At 41.3% G+C, this 15,099-nt stretch overlaps 1 protein-coding gene across 2 annotated transcripts in view; it reads right to left on the bottom strand.

The window, feature by feature from the left end:
- The window catches only part of LOC108099380 (headcase protein), an 81,077-nt gene that overhangs the window by 20,626 nt on the left and 45,352 nt on the right, over window positions 1-15,099 (bottom strand). The window contains exon 3 of one of the 2 annotated variants that reach the window (XM_043209145.1): window positions 3,338-4,255. The exons of the other annotated variant lie outside the window; for it this stretch is intronic. Coding sequence (XP_043065080.1) covers window positions 4,028-4,255 — 228 coding nt within the window. The 3' untranslated portion in view covers window positions 3,338-4,027. Of the gene's footprint in view, window positions 1-3,337; window positions 4,256-15,099 lie in introns of those variants that run through there. 2 annotated transcript variants of the gene reach the window in all.

Raw genomic sequence — 15,099 nt, 5'->3', positions numbered from 1 at the left:
AAGTCGATTCACCCCCAACCCCCACCCCAACCGCTCCCCCTCGCACATCTTCCTGCTATTTAAAGGCATTTTTACGAGCCACACGAACGAAGAGGCTGAAAACGAAAATCTGCAACTGCAGATGAAGGAAGCCATTAAAAACGCCTCATAATTTTGCGAGTAAGCACGTTTGATTGGAGCAGAAAGGGAAATGCACTCACTCAAGTGTAATAATGATGGCAGACATATTCGCGTTATGTGTGGTTTTTAAATAAGTAGAGACTTCGCGACTTGCTTTAAAACTTGCAAGCAACTATTTTGTATTACTATGTTTATTACCCGTTTCTACACTCTAGTCGGTCGATTAGTCAAATTGTAGTTCTAGTAACAAATCCACAAACATATCATTTTCAGCTGAGCCCATAAATAATGCTTGGTATTTCTCTCCTTCTTTATGGGCGTCGCACAGATCGCCTTTTCCCGATAACAGCGCTTGCCACACGCTCGTGCCCCACGGCAACAAAGAAGAAAAAAGTCCAGCAACAGCTGTTCGCAATTGAGTTGTTGCAACTTGCCAGTTGTGAGTTATCGCTGATCTGCAGCGATTTGCATTATTAATTAGAGGCGATTTGGCGAAATATTACGCATACGTCCCGTGGGCACGCTCATCTTAAAGTTGCCCGCTTAAAGAGCCAACGCTGATGATGATAATTTTGCTCTTGGCCAAACACCATTCATCAGCGAGCGACGGGAAACGGCAGCCAACGTTTGCTTAGCCCAAAGTGGTAGGTGTTGATCACCCAGGGGAAAATTGCACAACCTTTTTGCGAGCTAAGATAATGGGAAATGAAAATGGAAAAGCACCGCCAGTCAATTCAAATTTACAAAGTCAAACAGGCGGCGAAAAAGTCAACGAACTGCAAAATTAATGCCGCTTGTGTGCATATTGTAACCGTATTGCCTACTTTGCGGCTGTTCCGCCGAAATATCGGAAAACAAACAAAGCTCTTTTCTCGATCTCTCTCGGAGATATGATATACTCGTATATTTGTGTGCCTTATCTCCCTTTTTTTTTTGTTTGCTCAGCTAATTATTGTCATAGGTTAGTGTAGGCAGCTATAAAAACGCTAACTGAAAAATGCTGTTGCCAGGCGTTTATGATTCCACACACAGAAAATGTATCTCTATGCTTCTGCGGTTTCAACTGACAAGAAATTAAACATATATTAGGACCTTTTCAGTTTCACACAAAGAACGAAAGCAGAATTGCCGACATATTTTGGACTTTTTCGGTTTCGGGGCATCTTCCTTCTGTGTTTTCTCGCTTTTTTACATCTATATTTATTGGGAAGTTTTCTTTTCGACTTCTGCTTTTTCGAGAATTATTTAAGTGCCGCATATGCTGCTGGGCTGGCACTTTTGTTGGCATTTTGTCAAAGCGAAACATGTGCAAGCCATCTTTTGAACTGGCTGTCTCTGTCTTTCGCTGTCATTAGAATGGATAATTGTGGAAGACGACCACTTGATTGACAAGCTGACAAACGAAAGGAAACGAATGGGCGGGGGGCTCGAGAGGCGGGGGTTGGGGGCACGACAGCGTGTGGCAGATGTCAACAATTGTTTGCTTTTATGGCCAGGCTCAGACTGAAAACCACATTCTTGGCAGCGCGATGAAGAAGCGACGCTCGAGCGCAACCAAATGGCAGATTAAATATCGCTTACATGATAACGCGACAGTGGATCAGGGATCTCGGGTGGGTCATGTTACTTAACATTTACGTATTTACAATGTTTTGATTTGTTTCCCAAAACTGAACTTTTTGCGGATGCGCGATTTATTATTATGAAATGTTACGTATCCGCAATGTTAACAAATCACGAAATCAAGTATACGCCACGTGTCCACAGTGATCTTTGTTTCTCAATCTTTCTGTCATTATTTCCAAATTTCTTTGGGTTGTTATGTGTTTCTCGGATCGTTATTAATTTGACCCCTTATGGCCATTTGTTTTTGGCTCCACTGTGCGACTTTAATTCTAATTTGCATTCATCAGCGCACCAACTAATTGCACAATGTGTGAGGGCAAGCGAGATGGCATTAGTCGAGTGCGTGCATTGTGCTATTTTCCCCGATTTCTGCCGCTCTTCTCGCTCACATACTCACACACTCACACATTAGTGCACTCGCCTCTGCCGCTGTCTCCGCTGCAGTCGACGTCGCAGTCGAAGCGAGGCGGGTTAGCGACCGCAAAACTATCTGACATTAGATTATTCCGATGGCGGCCAAACGACAACAGCCGACGTCGACTGTGCCGCAGGCAGCGGCTGAGGCAGAGCAGCTGAAAAACAGAGGCAGAGGCAACTGCAACAACAATTGCATGTGTTGGCGTTCGCTTTTTTGTGCCGGTTGGCACGTATGCATTTTCGTGTTTGCGAGAGCGAGAAAGAGAGGGGGCGACTCTGGGCGATTATGACACCGCACGATGCCAAAAACTCGGTGGCCCCAGCGGGTTAATGGGGCTGCGGGGGTTTAAGAGCAGGAAGAGCCGTGTGGCTGCAGGCCAACTTACTCCGTCCGCCAACTGTGCGTAATAACTGTGACAAATGCTCCTTTGGAACGAAACCGACCAAAACTAAAGTATTGAGTGGGTTAAGGTATTCGGGCTCACCAGTGGCGGAAGCAAAAATGTATTATATTTTAGGGTTTTACAAAAAGTGAGGAGAGTGATATGATTTCTACAAGACAATATATGTTGCAGAAAAAAAAATATATATTTTTTATATACCATCAAAATATTTACTTTTAAATGGAATTAATTCCCTCTTCACAACTTTGAACAACATTAGTTTAATGTCTGCTATCGCATTTATATAGCATTCAAACCCCATGAATCAAGACATGTACCGCCTAATCTCTGCGGCAAGAATTCACTAAACTAAGCAGCTCACTTTGGCATTCAGCACTCGACATTTTTAGCCATTTTCGAGGCAGCGGATCAAAAAAAGCGCTGAGCAAGCGTTTTATTTCTATTTAGTTTTTCGCGCGAATTTTAAGTGCAATTTCTTGTCGATTGGCAACAATGTTGCTCAACATTTTCTTATCGCGCCGGTGGCATCTTGCCCCTCTTTGGAGGCCCCCTTTTTCGGAGGCGAAATCGGGGGAGTTGGGGCTTTGAGATTTTTCAGAGAGATTGTGGCACTCGCGCTTGATTGACTGCGTGCCTTTAGAGCCGCAACAAATCAATTTACTCGGCGCAAACAGAGGGAGATAGCCGATGTTGCACATGGCTTATGGCTCGGGGCACTCCCACTCCCCTTCCCCGGCCGCCCCTCCGCCCACAATCACCCCACCGCCCCTTGTGGCCCCCAAAAACTCCACCTTGTGCGATGGCCAAATTAAATGCCCAACAATTTATTGTCTGCAAATGCAGCGAAAATTGCAAAACATTTTGCCATTTGCCGCTTTTGGCGGCAGCACACCGGCAACTTGCAACCCGCGAATCACTGCCGATGATGCACGGCTAATAAAAATAGCAGTTCCCTGAAAAACTTAATAGCCAATTATGAAATACAATGTTCGTCGGCTATGTCTGATTATAATTGGCAATTAGTTTATTAAATGCTTCTCTTTAATACTTCAAAAATTAACCGATTAACTATTTCTATTTAGCTATTACTCAAAAAACAAAAATATATTTTTCAGTGTGTAGTTGACGTCGCGCGTTGGTGGCGCTTGTCGATGATCGCAAATTTGAAAATTGCCAGTTTACCCGGTCGCCCCCTCTCTTGGCCAAATTTACAGCCTGTAAACTGTTGCCGGGGCGGGGGGCGTGGCTTGTCTGTAGAGCCTAAGTGATTTGCCACAGGAATACCCCTGTCTGCTTCATCTAAGACGGAAATGCCTGGGCTTCGGCGTCACAGAGCAACTCCACCCACTCGAATTGGCTCGCATTAACCCATGACTGCCGACCGCAACGAAGAGCGGCCTAAAAACATATCTCTCATAATTTCGATTCGATTTCGCCGTCTTTGATCTGCTGCCGAAGGTCTATACTTCGACTGCTTTTTCGGGCAGCTGCCCGTTATTAATTAACAGCTGTTCGCTTATTATGCAAATTGGCCACAGATGGGAACCAGAATGATTGTGTGGGTAAAAAGCCGATCGAGCGTGTTTTGATTCATCGTTTTGTCTCCAACTGCCTGCCTGCCAACTGCTTTTTATACTCACGATTGCATTGGGTATAGCGCAATATAGGAAGTCTGTTAAAGTACATACCTGCAACGAGATAAGAACGAGAATAAAGTGATTAATTCAATGCCGAGCCTTGATAAATCTTTACAATTAAACATTGAAAAAAAACAACTCGAAACCACAATAAAAAACATAAATAAATGGTTGAAGAGATAACTTTAACAAAATGCTCGAGCCAAAAAGTTCTATCGAATTACATCTTTAAGATGGTAGTCATGGCCAGCACTCAAGGCTTAACCCACAAAAGCGAATCTCCTTTTAAGGAACCGAGCGCCAGAACGGGCACGAAATTTATTTACCCATTAATTGTCGAGTGTCCTCCGCCCCTCCAGAATCCACGAAGTCTATAAGTCAGCATTAAATTATGCAGATTATCCGTTCTGCTCGCCGTGTGTGTGCCACTTGCCACATGCATCATCTTTGGACAATGTCAACTGCAGCCGGCGGCGACTAATGAAGAAATCCAGCACTCGAATTTATTTCGCAATCAATTTGACAAATGTGCGGAGCCTACATGGAACCGATGGCCGGCGTAAGATAGCCACAAACCCAAATGGCCAACAGCCAAGAGCCGACGCTTTTATAGGCTAGGATCCCAAAGAAGTAGCCGGAGCGTCGTAAACAAACATTTTGTGGCCAATTGTTTTGTGGTGTAAGCCAGGCCGGCTGACCCGTACAGTGCGCGCCATAAATTCAGCGCTTACATCGCCGATCAGCTGGCCAAACACGGCAAACATTTTTATGGCCGCCTCATAAATGTCAGCGAATGTCTAAATTAGAAGCGAAGGGGAGCAGTTTGGGGGAGAGCCTCGGAGGAGGGGGATTCCCCGACATTGACCCAGTTCTTTATGTTAGGAAACAATATTGAAATGGACACAAAAACACGCAACTGAAATATGCAAATTTATGTCTAGTAGGTACAAATTACAAAAAGGTAATAAACTCAACCTATCATCTATTTAACAATCACTCAGAAAAACAATGTGTTCAACCAACAAATGTTATTAAGCAAAAAAGAACTAACCCATTCAAGCTATCTACCTTTAACTAATTTAAGTTTTATTACTATAATTTTAAATTTATTATATAAATTTTTGTTTGTGCCCACACCGCTGTGAGTTTATTTCGTGTCTTGTAATTAAAATGCATTTTGAGCGGCCAACCTCATTAAGGTCAAATTACAGTCAAGCCCCGCTTTGTCTGTCGTCTGCTGTCTGTTGTCCGTCTCGTCGTTTGTCCATTGTCAGCGCCTGTAATTATGCAGCCACAGCCACGCCCCCTTCTGCCCCCCTACATGCATGTTTGGTGCCCAGAACCTGGCAATTATTTCGCCGCCAGACATTTGCAACTTTTCAAGAACAAATGCTATAGAGCAGAACACATAAAAAGTACAATTTGCTACGCTCTGATCTGCTTCGATCTTTATTCGCTGTGGGTGTCACATGTCGCCCAAGTCGTGACTAAAACTCAATGCTGCCAATAGATGTGGCTGTGGCCAATAGCCGATAAATGCCCTGCCAAGTGCATTACTTTGCGCTCAGGAATGCATTAATTAAAATAATTAATTACGAGTAGTAGTGCGGTGTGTTCTGAGAAGCATTTAATAAGGCTACAAATCTTTCTTTTGAATTTATTTAAATAATTTGTTTTACATAAATGAGCTTTTCGATATGTTTACAAATATAATTACTTTCGGGCAATTGACAATTTGTTCTTTATTGATTTCATCTTTATGGCTTAAGCCTCAGTCTGTCCTTTTCGCTCTTGTGTTGCCATCTCTTTCGCCGCTCTGTTTCGTCTGTGTGCCGCTGTTTGCCTTTGTTATTTATGCATTTTTGTCATGGACACAACGCTCGTGGGTCATTACCACGAAAACCTCGAGAGCAACTACTCCCCCTCCATCGTCATTGCCCGCAGCAAACATTTTTAATTGATTTTCGCATTTGAATGTTTGGTGTGAAAAGTGATGAAAATGCGACGACGACAACGCCGCCTGACAAAAATGGCAAATGCAAATTGCCAACAAACTGTGAAGGACGATTTGCGTCTGGGTTTCGAGCATGAGACTGATTTATTCATGAATTCACGAGCCAGAGTGCGTGTTTTAATTGCGGGGGTGATCATCGATCGTTCAGACGGCGATAATTGGTGTCGAGTGCGGGCGGGAAAATCGCGAACACGATAAATATGAATAATAATTGTCAGTTAATTATGACTTTACAGCGCCAATAGCAATATGAGTACAGTAGAAAAAATATGAACTAAATTCAGTAATTCATATAATCAGAATTCTTGTTTTTTCCCTAGAACTTTTTAAACTATAATTATAAACGGGGGAAAACTATTACATCTCGCGAACCGCAGAGAAAATAAAAAGTGCTAATGCTGTAATCCGAACAATCGACACTCATAATTAACACATTTAGCTAATAAGTTGGCGCAGAATAAACAACATTAATCACAGTTTAATGGCGAATTAATCAGACAAACAGCTTCGGCTGGCGGAGCAGCTCAGATTCCCATTCGCAGTCTCTTTCTGTGGCACCGTTTTCCATCTCTTTTCCCCGTAAACCCACGGCAACGGACAACTTTTATTGAAAGTTCCAATAACAATAAAATAAATCTTGGCCAAGAAAAGAGATAAAAACAGCATTAGCTGGCCATAAAGCAGCCGGCCCACTCGGCATGGCTAAAAAGGGGGGAATATTGTCAACCGATGTCTGGGCACAAAAAATATATACGACAGACAGACGAGACGGAAAGTCAGACAAGTGCCAAGTTAATTGCATTAAAACTGAAATAAAAAGCGAAGCTCAAGATAGCAGAAATTATGAAGTGCAGCAGCAACATTGCTGATGTTGCTGTTGTTGCAGTTGTTGTTGCTGCTGTTGATTGAGGCGCATAATCAGCGGAAAAGGGGGCGGGGTAGGTGGCGGTGTGGCGGCGACAAGCGCATTAAGTTGTTAACAGCAAATATTTGCTTCATTTGCGCTATGATTGCAACAACGACAAAAACAACAACCAGCGGCAGCAACAGCTGCAGTTCAGCAGTGCTGCAATGTGCAACATCCGGTCAGCAACATCTTATGCTGCAGCTTCTTTTTTATTTTATTGAGCGATGTGATCATCTTTAACTTGTTGCTAGGCAATACAAATAAATATTTAGTTAAAAGTATTTTTTTAAATAATCTTGTCTGTTTAGTACCGCGAATATGTTGGAACCCAATGGACGATGTTCATACCATTTTGTTAATCTGAGAAATTCGCGGTAAATTAATGCTTTTGACGATTACCGACTACTAAGAATTATAGTGCAAATTTAATTTACAAATTTTAATTCACGCAAAATGCAAACGATTTCCCAGGAATTCTATTTCTTATTTCCCCGAATTACTTGAGTGGAATTCCTCGAGTGACTGCAATTTCTTTTAGTGTTTTAGTGGCTTGCGCAACTAGCTTAGTTTTAGTTGTTTTTCCTCCATTTTTATTTATTTTTTGTTTTTTTTTTTTTTGTATTTTTTGTGTGTTTTCAGTTGTTTTTGCCTCCGCTTGCCACATTTTCTTATCTATAAATAGTTGGGCGTGCTGCCAGCGGCGCTGCTGCTGACTTCGCTGCCACTGAGCTGCCCACGCCGAGCGGTCAATAAACTTCGCGAATCGCGACACATGCAAATTGCAGTCAGCGCAAACAATTAGCAACAGCAGAAACATGCAAAAAAGAAGCACAAAGCTGAAAAAAAAGGAAAAAAGCAGCGGAAAATACGCGGCACATACTGAAAACTCCGACCTATCGCACATTTTTTGCTATTGGGCAGTCGCCTCGTCAAATGTTTTGTTGTTACGTTTGTGTTTCTTTTTTGCACTGCCATTATCACAGAATGTGGGAGAGACGAGAGCGCTTTTTGTTTTACAACTACAAACACTCTGCTCTCCACTGGTGTCATAGATTACAACAGTAGTAGTTGAGTTTTGTGGAGATGAACAGAGCTCTTTAAAAATAAATTGTTGATAACTTTTGAAGATAAAGGAAATATAAAGCGAACGAATTTACAAAAATATGTGTTGAAATTTTAAATCAATTTCTAACAAACGTTAAACATATGCCATAAATATTTAATAGTTGGTTTCGCAAGAAAGTAGCTAGAGTCTATGCTAGCTACAAACCAGCTAGCCCCACATTACTTCGACGGCGCTCTCACCTCTCCCACTATCTGCTCCATCTATCGCCCGCTCCATCGCACACTATTGGCGCTCGCTATACCCACCTCGCTCTCGCACGCTGGCTGAGTGCATTGCACTCACTCCTCTGCTTATATGCCAGCAGAGAAGTCGGCAGCGCTGTTCACTTTTCAAATCAAATAATGCAACAACAACAAGGCAGCATTCGTCATCTGTAGTTGTTGTTGTTGCTAAATTTGACTAATTGCATTGAACGTTGTTGTTGCTGCTGCGTTAGCTGCTTTTGATGTTTCTCGCCGATTGTTGTTGCTGTTTTTTATGTGCAACATGCCGGTACAATTTGTAATTAGCCGCTAGTTGCTTGACTTTTAATGTATTTAATGCTTAATGCTGCCTCCCGGTGTTCACATTAATTTGCATTGTTTTTGTTTTTATCTATTTATCTGGGTTTTATTCCTTTTTTATTTCGCACAACGGATGTTTGGCATCGTTTTCTCATTGAAGAAAGAGACCGAGTCGAATAGAAAGATCTGGCACACAAAAAAATTGTAAATTCGAATTCGATAAAGGTGCTGAAAACAAGTACACCGCGGCCTATTCGAGTAGTCCATCCCCCTTCAAAATTCCTCATTGAATTAAACTGTTAACACCTCTAAGGTTGATTAATGAATTGCCCATTTAATTAATTATCATCTAAGTGACTTGTAATGAAGTCATCACCCAATCATTGGATAATTAAGACATTATTTAATTAATAAAATTATTCGAAATGCTGAATCATAACGATTTTCTTGTCTTGATTAGTAATTGTTTGATGTTACTATTTGTTTGAATTCTGAAAAGATATAAGCACTATGAAAATATAACCAAAATTAGATGTAAACTAAGTTATAGATCCGAATCATTTAAGTAAAATTGAAGATATCGTGTCATATCCTGCCCTCAAAAATTCTCAAGATCTATAAAAATGTTATACAAAGAAACAAAACGCAACCAGTTTTTTTTTTATTTATTTTTTAATACCAGCCCATATTTATCCCAGCCGCACTATAGTCCCAAGATCTGCTGAGATAGCGAAGATCAGCATCGGCGATCACCGCTTTCCGTTGAGTGAACGCTGCACTTCGGATGCTGACGGTGATGATGTTTTCGCTATCTGATCCGCGAAGAGTCAATAGCAGAAACTATCGCACAGATCGGAAAATATATATTCTCGCGTGTGTTTATTTGTGTAGAGATATACACAGGTAACCTCCATAGTCCATTTCATTGAATTGGAGCGATGAACTCGGTCGGTTGCTTCGCTTTTGTAAGCGAACGGGAAATGCAAAAACGCAGCACAAAAACTACTACACTTTCTGTCAGTCAATTGTTTAACGATGGCACACACATTTACGTAATTATGCTAATTATGCAATTATGCAATTATGCTAAGAACTTTTACGACACAATTAAGCGAAACTAGGAAGATGCGATGCGCAAAAACAGAGCATTTCCCAAGGTAGAATAAATTTAAGCCCAGCAGTCGTCGTTATTATTGTTATTGTATGATCTTTATTTTAACAAAATGCATAAGCAGCTGTGGGGCAGAACATGAAAAACTGCATAAAAACCGAAACGAAGTGGAATGTTTCGCTTTCAGCTCCTTCCCGCTCTGTAAAACACCCACGCCCCTGGCAGGCGGGAAACTTGAGGTTTTATGTGCCCCAGACAAGGTTTATGGTTTTGTTTTCGATCTCCCACACACAAATACAAGCTAAAGGCGCATAAGTCACGTCCTGGTCCAACATAACACATATATATATAGTATCCATAGATCCGATCCGCACATGAACAATTGCAAATGGCATCCGTCCGCGATTATTTATGGCTACTATTTCAAATTACACATAGTACTGCGCACTGCCCAAACATATGTGCGGCTAGTGATATGTGCCCCACTGTACATATCATATAATAAGCGGCAAACACATATATTTGAGTCCGAACAACCTTCAGGGTTTGCGAACTGCCCCCCTTATCGAACACAAACTTTGTTGCCGCCGCTTCGCTGTTCCATTTGCTGTCTTTATCGGGTGTATTGGGTTCTACGATTCACTCGCCTACATGTTAATAATGTTTGTTATTTGTTCTAGAATATTATCAACTTTTTTTTTAATTTTCTTATTAACCCCTTCGATAGACTTAACGTATTGATTGTACCCCACTCATAACTCCCTCTTGCCGAAGTATAATTTTAATTGCAGGGTATTCTCGAAGTCTCCCCACTTTCCCCAGACGAAACAAGACCAGACTCTCGGAGTCCGGCCACAGTCTCTGATTTACTTGAGCTTAAAAAAGCAATTTACTCGCATTTTTATTACTTATGGTAAATATTGTTGGGGATTTTATGGCACTCGCATCCTTGAGCAGCTCAAGTTGTAGCTGATTGAACCTTATCGGTCCGAGCAGCCATAGGTGGGGGAGTTGGGGGGAGGGGTGCCATCAACAAGTAGAAATAGCAGCGAAATCCCCCCAAGGAATTTGCGGTTCGCTGCAAATTGGGTCGTACAGTACAGCTCATCGAGAGAGGGAGAGTGATTTCCACACGGTGTATACCATATAATAAATTAAACAATGCCATGACGCAATTTGGCTCAATCTCCCTCTATTTTCGTCTGAATTTTTATGCAAATTGAATTGTTAAAACAATAAACACAAAAAGCAACTGCAAATAACATGGCTCTCTGATCATTTGCATCTCAATTGAAAACGTACTTTTTTCAGATAGAATTGCTCGGGATTTAATGCACTTCCCTAATGTGAAATTGGCATGCCAACAAAGGAAAAATAAAAGCCAATTTTGAACAGAGAATTGCTCAACTAAGGAAAATCTGGGTAAACTATGGTCCCAATAAATTTTTACGGAGACTGTAATAATTTATCTAATTTGTATTTTTATCTTTATTGGCTCACGTTTTACATTGATTTAATTAAATAAACAGCTCCGATTAAGCTTTAAACATTTGAGAAAACCTGAAGCTAGACTTTCCGTTTCCTCAGGGTACTGAATCATATTTTTAAAGAAATATTCGCCGCTTCCATCTGCACCCGCTTATTGGGTTAATGTCTCATTGTCTTCGTGGCTGCAGACGATTCAATTTCAGCGATAAATAAAATAAAATTATAACAGATACCAGACGAAGCTGGGCGACCTTAAGGTGCCCCAACTTTCGGAGGGGCAAGACATATGTGTTGTGTCTCTGGTGACCAGGCAATTGCTTGATTTATATTCTGGCAGATACAACACGACGACGAAAGAATAAATACGCTGAAATGAGTTACAGCGCATGTAAAACGTATCTGGCGGATACAAGAGCGCGATCTTCTCGCTGAAGATAGCAGAAAATTAGCTGGAAAAGAGCCGACGTGCCTACACGTGTGTGTTCGATGACCCAAATACGATTAGGAGCCCTAAAAGGCACGTAAAACTAACTAACTAATCGCCCCAGAAGGGCCCGTCTATGTTGATTCTATCGGATGGCGCGGATTTCTTATAAATTTCGAAATTAATTATGTCACATTATGTAATCTGATCAGCTTCGCTGCGGTTGCCGCCGAAATGCCTGTTGTCAACGCATCCCAGTCCGACCCTTTTCACAAAAACTGGAAGGGGTGGCAGACAGATCAATGAACAATGGGAAATGCGAACTGGGATCCGAAAAACAACTGCGGCACGAATTCCAGTTCTTCAGGTAGGACACACAGAGGCAGAAGAGCCCGCCTCTTCGACCAGTTCAGATATTTTATCTTCGAAGGCGAGCGGAGTGCACTGGGAAAATTCCAATTAATCATAGGGAAATTATAATTTAAATGACTGTAAGAGGATTTGAACATAGGAATCTTAAAATACGACTCAACATTGAGAAGAGGTAATTCAGTTGAATAGTTACTAACGTTGGATTTAGTTTACAGTAATTAACTTTAATCTTTTAAGCTTAACAGCCAAAATAAAGTTAAGTATTTAAGCTGGAATTAAAATACATTAAACAACTTTAAACAAAAAGTATAATAATCAAAGTTATATATAGAAAAACATTTAAGAACATGCTTTTTTCGAAGTGTTCTTGCCTTAAGCTGAAACTTGGAATCGGATTCAAATTTGGCTCCAACTACAATTGGGATTTGGCTTTTGTCTTTGCTCTTTTCATTCACGGAGGAGCCCCCGAATCGGTGGAAATTTAAGACGACAATCCGAACGAATTCGGGGCAGGTAGCGACAGCCATATAATTTGAGTCTGAATTACGATCCCCGGCAGACTCTCAATGGTTATCAGTTTTGGTGCGAGTATAAATGGCAATGGGATCAGTTGGGATCTGTAAACTCAATTTTGGGGGCGTGCATTGTAAATGAGGTGGAGAAATCGGCAGAAGGGGATAATTAAAGGTAATATCATAAATAATCGAACCAAGTTTATTGCTGAAATTTGAGATGCACAAAACTCGGCTTGAGGAAGTGAAAAACATAAAGAAAATGGTACAAGCCATCCCCCAAAGCGCTCATAATGACCGACTATTCGAAGGGATTAGGCATCGTTAAGGACATTAAAAATATATAATTCGAATTTATTGTTGTAGTAATAACTTCCCCGAGTGAAAATAAAAAGGCGGAAGGAGGGATATAAAATAATTTCCTTAAGCATCTCCAGCTTTTGTCTCTTCTTCCAGTCGACTGCAATATCTAGTGGAAATAACTCACGGTCCCCTGCCTTTAATCCCCGTCTAATGTTCTATAAGCCCAAATTATGAGTCCTGCAGAAAACCCTTTCACTTTAACCCCTCATCCGCCCATTGATAAATCAAATTTCCATATCCGAAAAGGTAAACAGAAATGCAAAATGAGCTTAAAATTAATTGAAATTGTATCCTTTTTGTGTAGCTGGGAAACATAAAAATAAAACTGCATAATTGGGTAAAATTTGCTTTAAGCTCGAAGCGTAATTTGTGCATTATTTAAGCCATAAGTGAGCAGCGGGCAGTGGATTGAGTAATGGCGACTTCCCGCCTGTGCGAAATAATTCGCTTTTAATTGCATTTTTAGCGCTTCGCAGTTAAAAACTACATTTTCAATGGCCAAAAATGTTAAAGCAAGTCTGCTGCTTGTTTGGCTTTCGGGCGATGCAGACTTTGTCTGGCCAATTTAAATCCATTTTGCATTTGCATAAAGCCAAGCGAACGGAGCGGGCGAGGACCCAAAAAGCGGTTGGCCATTTTTACTTATTTCGACTGCAAAAAAGGAGAAAAAGGGTAGGGAGTCCCCAAGGAAGCAGACCAAGTTGAAATGTTGTCGTTCGTGTCATTTGCATCAGAGCTCAGCGCACAAAATGCACTTTATCAACTACTTGCAATCTTTTGCAGGATGTCCTGGCTCTTGGCTTCTTTTCCTTTCGGTCTGAACAGACCGCACAAGTAAGAGAAAAATGGGCAAAAATATGATTATTTGTGGCGATTTATTAGCTGCAATTTAAATTCATAATTTCAAGGAAGTTTCCAGCAAGTGAACAGGGAAAATAAATAAAAGTAAAGGGAAGCAGAAGTAGCAGTAAAGAGAAAAACATAATAACAAGCTTCAAAGGATGAGGTTTGTTGTAGTAGACGGCTAATCCCAGAACGACGTCTGTCTGGTCTGCAAACTGCAGCTTAGTCCCATAATTGGCAGCCTCAAAAAAGTGCACAGGCGGCCATATCGATATTTGCATTCTAAATATACACTGCGCGCCGAAAGCGGGAGGCAGAGGCAGACGTCTGGAATATGCAGCAATTAGGGAAACTACTTGCAACACTTGCACACAGCCACTCGTGCGGCAATTAAAAACGAGTTGCCAGCAATTCGAACGTAACAAATTAAAGCAGACGCAGACAGGATCATCGCACAGGACGAATGCAACTGCATGTGCAGCCACAAGGGTTGCAACCCTTTTACCAAGTAAGCCGGAAAAATGAGGTAACCATACCATTTCACGAAAATACATTTTTTAAAGATTTTTATTGCATTATATATATATATCTTCTCGAGTATAATTTTGTATAATAAAATCGTAGATGTCTTAATCCTGAATTTTAAAATTTCCTTATCGTGTTATACTGATTTGGCAATACAATCACCACAAAAGGTTCGACAAACTGGAAAAGACTTATGTAACTCCTATTGTTAAAGTCCTTTTGTTCCACTCAATGATGATCTTGAGTTGTTTGTTCGGTTTTTTATGTCCAACCAGATCCTGACTTCTTGAATGATAGGAAAGGGTGGATATATAGAGAAACCCCTTGATCCAGCTGAACCTGCGCAGTTGGAAATTGCGTCGTCGGGTTAGAAAAAGGATTCCCTGGGTTTGTTGAGTGCGCAGTTCGGTAAATTGACGGAATATTCCAACTTCCGAAGGAGGGAGGTGTTTGAGAAAAGTGCGTAGTTCGGCCGCCGGCATCAAAGTGACAGCTCCATAAAGGACTCGACACCGCAGATAAGCCAAAGGACGAAAACAATCGCATCGAGACGCAAATAGAGAACGACATTAAGCAGGGGATTAGAAGGGACGGAAGGACAAAGAAATGTGGACAGGTAAGGGAGTCAAACGGAGTGGTTTGTTCACCTTTTCAGCTCCAGCGAACTGCGCAAACAAACAGCGGCAATAAAAGCATACAAATTCAGC

The sequence above is a fragment of the Drosophila ficusphila genome, unplaced genomic scaffold (assembly GCF_018152265.1).
Source record: "Drosophila ficusphila isolate 14025-0441.05 unplaced genomic scaffold, ASM1815226v1 contig_791, whole genome shotgun sequence".
NCBI classification, from domain to species: Eukaryota; Metazoa; Arthropoda; class Insecta; order Diptera; family Drosophilidae; genus Drosophila; species Drosophila ficusphila.
The sequence above is the reverse complement of the archived record's forward strand: the minus strand, read 5'-3'. Positions and strand labels throughout refer to the sequence as shown.